The sequence below is a fragment of the Belonocnema kinseyi genome, chromosome 1 (assembly GCF_010883055.1).
Source record: "Belonocnema kinseyi isolate 2016_QV_RU_SX_M_011 chromosome 1, B_treatae_v1, whole genome shotgun sequence".
Lineage (NCBI taxonomy): Eukaryota > Metazoa > Arthropoda > Insecta > Hymenoptera > Cynipidae > Belonocnema > Belonocnema kinseyi.
In genome coordinates this window covers 150,288,760-150,303,822 of record NC_046657.1, presented here as the reverse complement: position 1 = coordinate 150,303,822, position 15,063 = coordinate 150,288,760, and the positions used below count along the sequence as shown (strand labels likewise).

At 29.4% G+C, this 15,063-nt stretch overlaps 1 protein-coding gene across 3 annotated transcripts in view; it reads right to left on the bottom strand.

Annotated features, from left to right (window-relative positions):
* Positions 1 to 7,597: 7,597 nt before the first annotated feature.
* LOC117171116 (carboxypeptidase M) overlaps positions 7,598 to 15,063 on the bottom strand; it is a 98,271-nt gene continuing 90,805 nt past the window's right edge. The window contains exon 9 of one of the 3 annotated variants that reach the window (XM_033358171.1): positions 7,598 to 9,993. In XM_033358171.1, the coding sequence (XP_033214062.1) occupies positions 9,802 to 9,993 (192 nt within the window). In that variant the 3' untranslated portion in view covers positions 7,598 to 9,801. The remainder of the gene's footprint in view (positions 9,994 to 15,063) is intronic. The other 2 variants (XR_004466846.1, XR_004466847.1) reach the window with 2 other exon arrangements.

Genomic DNA, 15,063 nt, shown 5'->3' with positions numbered 1-15,063 from the left:
ATCTTCATTTCATTAACATTTATTAACAATTATTTTAAGTTGTTAATTATTTTTCAATATTTTTAAAACCAAACATTTTGCTTCAACATATTTTACATTCCTTCTCGAAATTTATGGAAAACTTACATTTCTAAAATCTTTTACAATTTAATTTCGGAGTTCATTTTTCAAAATAAGAAATAATTTTAATATTCCCCAAGGTTTAAAAAAAATTGTATTCGCTTAGAACCCTTCAAAATATTTAAAAAGCTTTCTTTTGGAAATCTCCGAAAAATATACGTTTCTTAAATCTTGCCAAATCGAACAATTTTGTTTTAAAATATTTTAAATTCCTTTTCGAAGTTTCAGGAAATTATTTTCAATGTTTTAAAATATTTTTTCATTTTTCTCTTGAAATTCATTTTTCAATATGAAAAAAGAATTTTTTTGATTCTATAAAGCCTTTCGAAATTTTTAAAAATCTTTTTTTTTGAAATCTCAAAGTTCTTAAATCCTGTAAAATTAAAGACATTTTTTTTTTAAATCTTTCAGATTCTTTTTCGACGTATTTTTAAATCTTCATTTCTTAAAAAATAAAGATAACTTTTAAAGTAACTTAAAAGTAAATACCAGAAAACAAGTTTTTCACGTAGAAAAATAATAAAAATTAATGTTTATGCTTGTTTAAATAAATTGTATAGTCAATTGTGATTTTAAAAAACTGGTTAATACCAGTAGCAGGATTCGAAGCGCGATTATGCGGTTACAAACTCGAATTTCTACACACAAAAGAAGACTCTTCACCTAATTAAAATGATAAAAAGACAACAGAAAATAATAATAACGAGACTTGTAGTTTGAAACATCTTAATTTATTTATTTGAATTAATTTTTTCTTTTCTTGACATACATCTAAAAATATAGTCTGGTGTTTCAGTTACCATTTATATGGTATACTCGCAATAAACAAATTTTATTTTTCATAATAATACTTACAATGTAATTCATAATTCGTAAAACCTTTTTTTTAACCTGAGAAAATTAGGAACATTGTGTTTACAAAGTAAGACATTATATCAAATAATTGCTAAGAAACAAAAATTTAAGAAGAAATTTCGTACAGTTCAACGTGGAATAGTTTTCTCTAAGTTACAAGACGGAATACCTCAACAGCTTTTTTATAATATAATAATAAATATTTAATTTATAGATATAATAATATTTTTAACAATCAGCGACTATGGGAATGAGCCCGATTGAAAAGATTTCGTGTGCCTCAGATTAATAAGCATATTGCAAGAAAAAAAAATACGTTCTTGATTATCTCTAAATTTTTTACCTATTTTTTTAAGTACATATTATTATGCATAACTAACTGGGGGAACCTGCACACTTCATTTTTTTTTTTATTAATACTCCTGCCAGTAACAGGTAATTACTAACAAATTCAAGCCCGTTATATGGACAGCGCTGCGAGTCTCTCAACTCGCGATTACATCGGGTGGTGTTTCAAGTTCGTAAGCGCATAGCTCGGGTTCGATTCCTGCTGTCGGTATTTTTTTTATCAATAAAATTTATTTTTGTGTGGCAACTGGCTATCAAATTTATTTTATTTAAACCCAAATGTTTATTTTTAACCATTTTTTCATGTATAAAAATTAGCTTTTTCAAACTTTATCACTTTAACTTCAATAGACGTTTTTTTAAACAGAAAATTCTGATTTTTCTAGAATATTTTGATCATTATTATTTTTTTACGAAACAAAAATAAGATATATAAAAACAGAATATATATATCTAAAAGACATTTTATATTATTACAATATTTTACAATTAAATCTTGTGACATTTATATTTTAGAATCTATTTTAAATGACATAAGAAAATGTAATTTTAAAATAAAATTAAAAAATTTTATATTTTAACTAAAAAAGATGATTCTTTACGGTAAAAGATCAATTTTCAAACTAACAGGCCGAATTATTGTTAAAAATATATAACCTTTAAACTTAATACTTGAATTTTTATCAAAATAATTAAATTTTTAATAAAAGATATGAGTTTTCAACACAGTTACTTGAATTTTGTATTAGCAAAATGAATTTTCAAGTAAATAGATTAATTTTCAAACCAAAATTTTCTATTAAAAAGGATGAATTTTCAACTGAGAAAAATATAAAACTTTAACGAAAAGAAATAATTTTTTTTTAATGCAACAAAATAGTCGATTTTTTAAACATTAATGAATTTTCGAAGTAAAACAAAAAAATTAGAACATATAAAGATTTTCCAGACAAAAAGGAAAACAAATTCTTCCAAATTGTTGAACTTTCAAGCAAAAAAGAACATTTCCTGTGAAAAAGTTCAATTTTCGATAAAAAAATTATATTTTCAGCTACAAAAAATAATTTTAAACGGAAAGAAAACAATTTTCAACAAAATAGTGAAAATTTCAACCAATGAAATTAACCTTTGATCAACAAAATATTTCAACTTTCAACCAAATAAATGAATTTTTAACTGAAATTATGAATTTTCAACATTTTCAACTAACAATATGAATCTTCAACCCAAAAGTATTTTTTTTTAACAAAGCAACCTTCAATCAATTAGTTCAATTTGCAATTTAAAAAAATTATATTTTAAAAAAATAATGTAATAGAAGATACTTCAACCAAATAAATAAAAAAAAACAGTTGAATTCAACCAAAAAGACGAATATTCATCACAATATTTTAATTTTAAACCCAGAAAGATTTCAGATTAATTTTTAACACCAAAATATAAATTTTTAACATCAAGTTAAAGAAAAAGAAAAAGATTTTTAGCTAAAAACATAATCCTCAGATAGCATCGACTGCAAAGGAAAAGAAGTATAAATAGAAATGCAATGCAAATATGTAAAAAAAAAATAAGAAATAAAAAATTACAAGACTTTTTGAATTCTCTGAATTTTTCCTTGCTTTTTCTGACCAATAAAATGTCCTGGCTTTTCTCTTATTTTCGTTTTTTCATACGAAAAAAATGGTCAAAAATGAGTATTTTAGCTTGATTTAAATAAATTAAATAATAAAATGCTATAAAAATGGTGAAAAAATACTGGCTGCAGGAATCGAACCCGTACTAACCGATTACGAACTCCGAGCGCTACCGACTGCTCTGACTTTTTAAAGTCGTTTGTCTCAAGAATGGCTAAAAAGCCCATCTTAAAATTGGAAGACTTTAACATTTTGATAATTACCTCTTATTGAGAGTACTATGAATAAAAAAATCCAAAGGGTGTAGATTCCCCTTCTAAGTACCGAACTTGAAGACAGTGGACGATCACGGCAGTCGTAAGTCATAAATATATAATTATATTTACCTCTGTACGTATCGGCAGTGTAGAGGCGTGTCATTTCTTATATTTTAAATTTTATCAAGATGAACTCTGCTTTCATGGAAGATATATTTGATAATGTAAGCAAAAATAAAGAGCCTTCATATTTTTAGTGTCTTCTCATAGACTCAGAATCGCTAATTTAGGGGGTTGTCTTAAATAAATTTGTGAAAGGGGTAAAATCGATGAAATTTGTTAGACGGTTGATCATTTTAATGTATTGATTTTTGATTTACTGAAAAAATCTGAAAAAATCTGAAGAAAATTCTCTGTAGCTCCGTTGGGATTCGAACCCAAGTCTACAGATTTCCGGTGTAATGCTCTGGTCTGGAACACCAGATCGTCAATCTGTTGACCTGGATTCGAGTCCCAGCAGATCTAGAGAGAGAAAAAATGGCAATTTATTATTTAGTGCTTTAAATATTTTATTTTAGGAAACCTTTATATCCACTCAGGTAACAGAATATCCTCAAGACAGAAAAAAACTTCAATTATCCGTTACAAATATGTCAATTTGCACATAATGAGCGAAATAAAACTTTATGATTGGCTTGATGAAAAGTATTATTAGGGCTTACAACTTCTGAGTAGAAAAATTAAATTTACAATAGAAAATGTCATTTCAAACTACAGTCAAAAATAAATTGTAAATTGAAATCACAATATTTGTAAGATAATTCCTTGAAATTATAATACAAGTATTGTAAAGTTGAAAGTTCCCAGCTAAAAATGTCTGTACAGGAATTTCGGAGGATTCTATACACGACTCCGCACGCAACCTGCACCTACAGGTAATCTTGACGGTTCCTGGGCACGAATTTGGCTAAGGAAACTGTACATAGTCCTGCAAAGTAAATTGAGGCGCGTTTTCCTTTACAGGTTCCTTTGAAAACTAAATTGAGGCGCGGGTTCCTGTACAGGCTTCTTTCTAAAGTAAATTAAAGCGCAGGTTTCTGTGCAGGTTTGTGTACAGGTTCCTTTGCAAAGTGAATTGAGGCGCGGGTTCCTGCACAGGGTTCTTTCTAAAGTAAATTGAAGCGCGGTTTCCTGTGCAGGTTTGTGTACAGGTTCCTTTGCAAAGTGAATTGAGGTGCGGGTTTCTGTACAGGTTTCATTCTAAAATAAATTGAGGCGCGGGTTCCTGTGCAGATTTATGTACAGGTTTTTGTACAGGTTCCTTTGCAAACTGAATTGAGGCGCGGGTCCTGTACAAGTTTCTTTGCAAAGCAAATTGAGGCGCGGGTCCTGTGCAGGTTTATGTACAGGTTTTTGTACAGTTTGATTAGCAAACTGAATTGAGGCGCGGGTTCCTGTGCAGGTTTCTGTAAAGGTTTCTTTGTAAACTGAATTAAGGAACGGGTTTCTGTACAAGCTCCTTTGTAATGTGAATTAACGGACGAGTTCCTGTGCAGGTTTCTTTTTAAAGTAAATTAACTCACGATTTCCTGTACAGGTTTCTTTGAACAGGAAATTGAGACACGGGTTCCTGTAAAAATTCATTTGCAAAGTAAATTGAGGCGCGGCTTCCTGGTCAGTTTTCTTTTTCCAGAACCTTTGTAAGGTGATTTGAGGCACGGGTTCCTGTGCAGGTTCCTTTGTAAAGGAAACTGAGGCGCGGCTTCCTGTACGGGTTTTTGGATAGGTTTATTTTGAAAAGTAAATTCAGGCACGGGTTCCTGTAAAGATTCATTTTCAAAGTAAATTGAGGCGCGGGTTCATGCACAAGTTTCTGTACAAGATTATTTGTAAGGTGAATTGAGGCGCGTGTTCCTGTGCAGGTTCGTTTGTAAAGGAAACTGAGGCGCGGCTTCCTGTACGGGTTTCTAAACAGGTTTCTTTTGAAAAGTAAATTGAGGCACGGGTTCCTGTAAAGATTCATTTGAAAAGTAAATTGAGGCGCGGCTTGCTGGACAGTTTTCTGTACAGGATCCTTTGTAAAGTGATTTGAGGCGCTGGTTCCGGTGCAGGTTCGTTTGCAAAGTAAATTTAGGCGCGGGTACCTATACAGAAACACGTATGAGGTCCTTTACAAGAAGCCAACACAAAAACTCATTTTGCTTACAGCTATAAAGTTGCCATCCTTTTATTCCCTTGCAGATCCAATAGATGTAGGATTATGTATAGGATCCTGTACAAGATCCTAAGGTACCTGTACAGGAATTTTCAGTTTGGTTTTGCGCTTGCGGCGCGGTGAGGAGGCTCCACAGTCGCTGGCGAAATTTCACTGTAATATTAACTTTTCTACTCACTATTGCCCAAAGTGAAATAAAAAAGTTTGATAGTGGTCCACTTTTATATACTATCTATTTGCGCTATTAGAGAATAATGTAAAAATGTATAAATGGTATACGCAAACTAATGATATTTCACTTTACTTTATACAATCAAATTTTCTCAGAACCAACCTTTTCGCCTCTAATTTGTTTAAGTATGCATAATATGTTTATGTAATTTTATTTCTCGTTAACAAGAAATGATATTGCTTTATATAGCGTTAAAAAAATTAGAAACTGAACATCTCGATATCTTTATGTTCACAGAACATCTCTAGGAATGTAAGTCTATAACTCTGAAATTTTTGTTTACTTTCTGGATTACTGTATTATTTAACAATTTTCGTAAGTTTCTAGAATTCCTCTGATTTTCCTGAATCATCAATATTCCTTGAATTATCTTATTTTCTTGAATTCCCTGAACTGTATAATTTTTTAAACTCTAAATTTCTTTAATTTTGAGAAATAATTTAAACCTTTTGAATTGCGTAAAGTCTTTGAAATTCCTGGAATTCCGTCAAGTCTTTGGAATTCTGTGAATTACTTAAAATTATCTCAATTATTTGGGATTAACTAAATTTCTTAGAATTCCTTGAATTTCTTTTAAATTGTGGAATTCATTGAAATATTGAAATTCCTAGATTTTAAAATAATGCAAGGAATTTAGAGTAAATCAGATAATTCAATACATCTAGGAGAAATTAGAAGAATTCGAGGAATTCCGAGAATTCAAGAAATGTGGAGAATTTAAGAAATTTCGGAAATTTAAGGAAATCAGAGACTTGAAGAAATGCTGGGAATTTAAGAAATTTCAATATTTCGCCGAATTCAATCAGTTCATGAAATTCAGAGAATTCAAGGAATTCAGACAATTCGAGGAATTAAGAGAATTCCAAGAATTCGAAGATTTCAAAGAATTTAAAGAATTCAGAGAATTCAAGAAACTCCGAGAATTTAAGAAATGCAGATAATTCAAGTAATTCAGAAAACTCAAGGAATTCGAATAATTCAAGGAATTCAAATAATGTGTGCAATTCAGAGAATTCAAGGCATTCAGAGAATTCAGAAAATGCAAAGAATTCACGGAATTCATAAAAATGAAGGAATTCAATGAATTTGAATAATTCAAGAAATTCAAAGAATTCAAGCTCTTCATGGAATTCAAATAATTCAAGAAATTAAAGAAATTCAAGAAAATCCGAGAATTTAAGAAGTGCAGAGAATTCAAGTAATTCAGAAAATTCAAGAAATTCGAATGATTTAAGAAATTCGAATGATTCAAGAAATTCCGAGAATTCAAGGAACTCAGAGAATTAACGGATTTCAGAGAATTCGCGAAATTCATGAAATTCCGAGAATGCAATGAATTCAGAAAGTTCGAGAAATTCTGAGAATTCAAGAAATTCCGAGAATTCAAGGAATGCAGAGAATTCAAGTAGATGCAAACTCCTGTTAGAAAAAAAACAAGAATCCTACGACCAAATTTGTACCACAACGTTTTTAGAATTCAAGTAATTCCGAAAATCCAAGGAATTCGAATAATTCAAGAAATTCATAAAATCCAAGGAATTCAGAGAATTCATCAAATCAAGTCGTGGAATTCGCAAAATTCAGAGAATTACCAAAATTCGAGGAATACATAATATTACGAAATTTAAATGAATTAAGAAAATTCGAGAAATTTAGACAATTCAGGGAATTCAAATAATTCAAGAAATTCAGAGAATTTAAGGAACTCAAAGACTTAAAAAAATGCAAAGAATTCTCGGAATTCGTGAAATTCATATAATGCGCGAAATTTAAGGAATTTAGAAAATCCCGAAAATTCAATACATTCAGGAAATTCGAGAAATTTAAAGAATTCAAATAATTCAAGAAATTCAAATAATTTAAGGAATTCAAATAATTTAAGGAAATCAGAGAATCCAAGGTATTTAGAGAATTTTAAGAATTAAGAGTATTACAAATTCTTTGAATTCAAGGAGTTTTAGGAATATGGAGAATTCAAGCGAATTAATTAGATTTCATGAAATTCATAGAATTTATAACATTTCTTTAATTCGTGGAATTTCTCAGAATTCTCTTAATTACTTGGGATTATCTAAAAACAATTTAAATTTCGTGGAACTTGTGCAATTCATGGAATAGAAAAAAATAAAAGAATTTTAGGGAGAATAAGATAATTCAGAGAGTTCTAAGAATGACAATAATTCGCAGAATTCCAGGAATGCTGAGAAATCCAAGAATTAGAGCATTTACAGAACTCCAATCATTCTCTGAATTTCAAGAATTCCGAGAATTCAAAGAATTTTGAAAATTTCAATAATTACCAGAATTTTAAGAATTTAGAGAATACCGTAAATTCAGTAAATTTCAAAAATTCGTAGGATTTAAAGAACCACATTAATTCTCAAAATTTCAGGAATTCAGAGAACTCCAAGAATCTCATGAAATCTCATAAATTCAGTGAATTCGTAGAATTCTAATAATTCGTAGAATTCAAAGAATTCTAATAATTCGCAGAATTTCAAGAATTTTGACAATTCCAAGAATTCAGGAAATTCAGAGAATTAAAAAGAATTAAGAGAATTGCATTAATCCAGAGAATTTCATGATTTCAGAACAAACACAGTGTCATTTCAGACATACACTCCAAGATATTATTTTAACATTGACGTATCGATTCATTTTTTTGGCGTCATCTTCCTGTTAGTGTAATAAATTATTATTTTTTAAATATATTAAAATTATAATACTGTACAATTCAAGTTAAAAAAAATACAAGACTTTCTCATCGTAAGCTGAGTCGAAGAGACCGGTTCTGAATCGTTTATTTTATTGCCTTGCTGCAGCACATTGCCATCTATTAGATCGAAAAAAGAGGTCAAGTGGATCCTTTCGGGACCGGTTACGGTTATTTATTCTATAGCGCAGCTATCATTGACAGCTCGATCGATATCAGTCTAGATTTGCAAACCTGAAAGGATCCGGACTTCCTCTTGTCGATTTCATTTCCGCCTGGGAACCCGTACTTGTTTGAACTCTTCGAAGCTGTCTATACAGATCACTGTAAAAACTAGAATTCCCTTTTTTTACGGTATTATCCTTTTCAGGTATCATTTATTTAATAATAAGAGTCAAGGCGTCCTGTTTCGAAATTGAATAACTTCATTCTGTTATTTTTAATGCAAAAAATAACCCGGAATTACCAAGTGTGGTCTGATTTTAAGGGCAGCGAAATGTTGAGAGGCGACAGAAAAACCGTCCGGGCCTTCCGGCCTTTTTTGAATTTTTAAGTCGTTTAAATATTGCAATTTTTTTAATTTAGAATTAAGAAAGTAAGTGGGGCCAGGGCTTCAACACCCTCATTTAAAATTAACAAGAGCTGTAAAACTGTTTCAACTTAGATTATAAGTTACAAGTTAATAAAACATTATTTGAACAAAGTAAAAAATTCAAATGGGCCAGAGAGCGATGTCCTGATAGATTTTGTCTCTTTTTCCAAAATTTCAGTCAGATATCTTTTAATATAAAAATCAGAACGTGGAAAATAAATGTGTTAGATGGTAGGTCATTCGTTATGCCATAGACTACCATTTTCTGTTAATGACCTTGAAAATCGGCGGGAAATTGTACTTCAGATACTGAGACCAAATAGAGAAAGTATTATGGCTAAAGGTAATTTTTCCCGAAAAAATTTTCATTTTTTATGTAAAACTGAAAATAAGAAACTTTGCCTCAATTAGCATCATGACAAGAGGAAAGGTCCGCCAAAAAGCATAACATCTTTTTCCGACACGAAACCAAAAAGCAATGTGGAAAACTGTTTTACCTACTCGTTTTTTTTTAGATAAAAAGTACAATTCTTCACGAATGGCAGCGTCCAATATTGACGTGATGATGCTAATTAAGCCGCATTATCGTTTTTTGATTAATACGTAAAGAATATAATTTTTCCTGAAGTTAATCAATTTAGTACCACCCGAGACTGTTTTATCCGAGTCTTATTTTAACACCTGAAATTAGCGCTAAAATGGAACTTTCTTTTTTACAGTGATTCTAGAGAACGACCGACGCCCAAGCGTATCTTCGCATTCTGAGGGAGCGTGATAAGACGACGATGATGAAAAGCGCAACGAAACGACCAACTGTGGGTCGATAGGCGGAAGATCAGCCGAAGATGTTGCTGACAAATGAATTGAAGCCGTTGCTAATTGATGAGAAAATCCCTTTGTTAGGGTCAGAGGCTGTATTGGCACCGGAACTCGGTCGAAGATGAAGACTGTAGTCGCGATGAGGATATCGCACCGGTACATTCCCGGCGAATCCTGGACCGCCAATTTCCCCGTTATCCTCCTGCCTCTAGAAAATTCAAGTTGATGTTAAATATTGTATAAGATAGTCCAGAAACAATATTTTTTTTTAAATCGCTTTCTAAAATAAATGAGTCAAAATCCATACAATCTATGCAATTTGAAATTTTCGTCAACTTTCAAACTGAAACATGGAATATCAATCATTATTGCGAATGTATTTTAAATGAATCACGATATTTTTTTAATTCAAGCTTTTTGGCGCGCTCACTAGGTGTCTTACGACTTGCGTTCCAGCAAAGATATTATAAACGTAGATGCGGCACGGGGCGTTAGATTGGGGAATTATATATATATATATATATATGACATCACATTTTCTGCCCTATTGAGGTGCTGCCCTCACCATACTACGAAGTCGAATTCTTGTTTTCTCATTTTTCGTAAAATATGACGGTAAAGCAGTAAAAAGATTTTTTGAGGTTAGAAAAGTTTGACATGTATATGTAAATCACTGATTTTTTTCAGATCTGAAGCCTGATCCAGGTTTTCGGTACAGTCTTTTTTTTAATTATATAAAAAAAAATTTATTGAAAAATCATATTTTTAATTTAAAAAAAAACTATTATAGAAAGAAATTTCGAGATAAACAAGTGCTGAAAACATTTTTCTTTGACAAATATATTTTTTAATTGAAATAATCAAATATTTATACCAAAGAAACAACTTTTTTAATGTTTGAAGTGTTTGAACATTATTATTTAAATTTAAAATAAAAATAATTAAAACAAAATATATTTCTGGATAAGATATTTGGTTTTACCGAGTCGGGAATTTTATTTTTCGGGATATTTCAGCCGTCCTCATAGAATTACAGAAAATTTGCTCTAATTATAATTTCGGCGCTCGATCTTCTTGATTTTTTCCTAGAGTATTAATAAAAAGAAATGTGTATGGAAATTTTTGATATCACAAAGTTAAAGATAATCTCAATTAAAAATTTAAAAATTCGCTGTACATCCAATTTTTATTCTTGGGTCTTGGCGATTTTTTTCTGATCCATTTCGGTGACTGGTAATAAACGGGGGTGATTTTCTCTTAGAAAATAAGTGATTAAAATTTGGAAAAATTGGGTAGGCTTTATTGACATCTAGGTATGTAAAAAGGGTTAACTTCCGAAAATTTAAACACTAATGTAAGAACTATTTATACTCTTTTAAGATGCCATACAATTTACACAACAATAATTGTTAGTTTAATTTTAAAATTAAAAAATGCGAAAATACACCATTTTTTATGTTCATTTGCAATCCAGCGAGTCACTTTCTTCCGCTTCTTTTGAAAGTGGATCCTCTGCTTTCAGTTTTCTTTTTAAAATATACCTTGAATTCAACGCATTTCAAATTCAATGTTTGCAGCTGCATTTAAATTGATGTACACAAAGTTTTTTTGTTTTAAATATCAATTAATTAAAAGATTTTAATTATTTGTCACGATTGTAATTTATAACCTCTAAAATTGAATAATTGTAGCTCAAACATGAAAAACTATAGACTAATTTCAAATTTATAGAGGTACTATCATATATATTGAACTATTGAAACCTCTGAGCTTTTTAAGGTTTTTGAAACTCTTTTAAAAACTTTTTTTAACAATTTTGATTGTGATTTCTTAATAAAAGAATAAGTGTTATTTAGTCTCCAGAACAGCAATTTCAAAAATATTTAAAGTCTTAATAGTTGAGACATTTTAAATTTGTAGTCTTCAGTATATTGAATAATTTCAAATTTAAAGCTATTTAAATATGTCATCAGAATTTTTGAGTGGAAAGTGTTCGATAATTTTAGATTGAAACATTTCAAATTATTTAGTTACAAATTAAAATCGTACAACTTCAAGCTTTATTAATTTTTTGATCATTTGTCACCCCCACAAATTATTTTTTTTTTGTAAGAAAATAACGCCTGATTTTTGTAAAAATTAACAAAATTAAAATTAAAGGTTCACTCAAGGTCATTTTTGTTCAAAAAGCTTGTTCCTGAATAAATTGACTCTTATTGTTTCCGATTTCGTTCTGTCACTCAGGGATTAAGTTTTTCATAGAAAATATTGAAATGTGGTGTTTTCACATTTATAGAATTATAATTGAAGGTCACCCGGGGTAATTTTCTGTGAAAAATATTGACTTACAAAGAATATTTGTCAAACAATAGAATGGATTTCTTCGCTCAAGATACAAACGTAAATTGTACTATAGTAAAAACGACTGAAAAATGTAGACGAAAGCCAAATTTGGTAAAGAAAACAAAGCTTTGTCGACCTATAAATGCTAATTTTATTCCCCGAAATATTTTTAAAAAAACTCTTCGAAATACTTTTATTGGAACAATTTAATTGAAGAAAAATATTTGTTATAAAAATAAAAATGGTACAATTTTTACATACAATTCTTAAAATAAAAAATCTGTGTGTCAAAGCACAATCCAATCCGACTATTTTTTCGAAAGTTATCCGATATACAGAAAACCACAACATCAATAAGAACGACGACGTAGACGCCAGAGAGACAGACAGATACCGACGTAAAAACTTGTTTTTCTGGCTCAAGGAGCCTCAAAATGTCGAAATTTCATGAAATTCGCGAAAGTCACTTTTCGCATAAAACTCTTCTCATTATGGATGAGAATGTGATCAAATAAAAATGGGGCCTTGAAAAAGTAGCGTTTTTCGCCTCTTGACTTTTTTCCATAACAAGCTTTTTTTGCTTCAAATGTCCATTTTCGTTTGGTTTTTTGGATTTTGAAAATCCTTCAACTTTGGTAAGTTTGATTTTATCAAAAAAAGTTATCAAAATCAAAGCTCAATTCAATCCGACCAGTTTTTCGAAAGTTATCCGGTATACAGACAACAACGACGACGCGGGACAAACAGACACCGACGTAAAAACTTGTTTCTCTCACTCAAGGGGCCTCAAAACGTCGACATTTTATAAAATCCGAAAAAGTCATTTTTCATAAAAAACTAATGCCTTCTCATTTTGGATGAGAATGTAAAAATTATCAAAAAGATTTGTAGAAAATCTTTCAAAAATAAAATCATTATCCCGTAAGTTAGAACCGAAAACTTACTATTTCAAAAAAATGAAAGTTGTTCTAAACATTGAGATAGACTCGCGACCGGGACAAATCGGGAAATGAAAGTAAATTTGAAAATTAAACTGCAGTTCGAGTATTAAAAAATTAACAGTGATTGATTTTACAAGATGATTCGAGATCTGTTCAAAATGATATAATTTACATATTTGAACGCTAAAATTTGAACTAATTTAATTCGAAAGCCTTAGTACTGACACAAGTGTAAACGTTCGAATTAATGGCTTCTTAAATGAACGCCTTCATTCAATTTCAAAATCTTTTTGAAGTATTATTCCAGTATAAAATATTCCATTTTTAATCTATTTGGTTTGGAAATTAAAAAAAAACAATTTTCAATGGTAAACAATTTTGAAATGAATTGTTCCAATTTCAGAGTGACAAATTTAAACTTTGAATGTTACAATTATAATTGTTTTATTTTTTATTTCTATTTCGAAGGTTAAAGTATTTCATTTTGATTCTTAAAGAACAGTTAAGTAATCATTAATTTAGAAAAAAATCAAATAAGCTGGAGGTTTCTGAATGTTTCAAAGAAAAGAACCAAATTTGGAGCTTCTCAAGAATTTTCAAATATCAGGAAAAAAAAACAATTTCTGGGTAGATTTAAAATGATTTTTTATTTCGAAAAAGTGCATAACTCAGACAGAATGTTTAAACATATTTCAAAACATTTCAAAACATTTCAAAACATTTACAATATTAGACAAAATCTGGAAGCTCTTAAAACAATTTTGTGTGCAGGATTTTACAATAATGTTAGGAAAAATGGGAATCAGTCTAAAAGACATTTAAAAGTTCCGAAAAATGTTTAAAATAATTTTAAAAGATTTGAAATAATTTAAAACAGAATAGATATTTTTGATGATTTTGAAATGTTTTCAAATGTTGACTTTTTATTTTGAACAATTACATAATTTTAAGAGGAGGTATACAAATATGGGACTACCGACAAAAATTCCGAAAGGAATGAATGAAAAATCCCAAAAAATGAAATCTCCGGCACCTGAATAATAATTTTATAAAAATTGTATTAAAAAATACATTAAAGAACACGTGTGCTTTGAAAGAAAAAAATGTTCTGCCTAAATTTTCTTCATAGCTACATAATAACATTTTTGAAACAAACTTTGCAGGATTCAATTCAACAACGATTTCTATCAAAATTTATTTTTATTATTTATTTTATTAATAAAAAATTCGATTTTTCAGAACTTTTTTATGCTTTTTTCAAATACTATGCACATGTTCAAACAATTTTTTTCATCCAGAAATATATATTCGATTATTGTATTTTCAATAAATAAATAATATTTAATAAACAATTTTTCTAATTGTTTAAATTCAGGAATTTTCTAGTTCGGATATTTTATGATTCAGGCATTTTCTTTGGGGATTTTTAAAATTCGGTAATATCTTATTGTCTGGAATTTTATTTATTTTATTTTTCGTGAATTTTCCAATTCGAATCTTATATTTCGGGACTTTTATAATTTCGGGAATTTTATTATTGGTTATTTTTCAATGTACGAATTTTACAGTGCCAGGAATTTTATTTTTCGGGATTTTTCAGTCGCTTTTCCGAAAAATAAAATTCCCACATCACTGTAAAAATTCCGAAATTATAACATTGCAATTTTATAATTTCGGAATTTTTACAGTGATGTGGGAATTTTATTTTTAATTTCCCAATTCGGGAGTTTTATATTTCGACAATGCATTGTCGAAATATATAAGTCCCGAATTGGAAAATTCTCGACAATTTACAATCTTACCGAATTTAAGAATTGCCGACAGAAAATTTCCGAAGTATACAATATCCGGGCTAGACAACTCTCTAATTTGAACAATTAAAAAATAGTTAGTTAAAAAAATTTTTTAATAGAATAATAAAATATTTTTACCGAGGAAAAAACTTTTTTAATGTTTAAAGTTTCTAAAAATTATTGTTTGAATTAAAAATAACA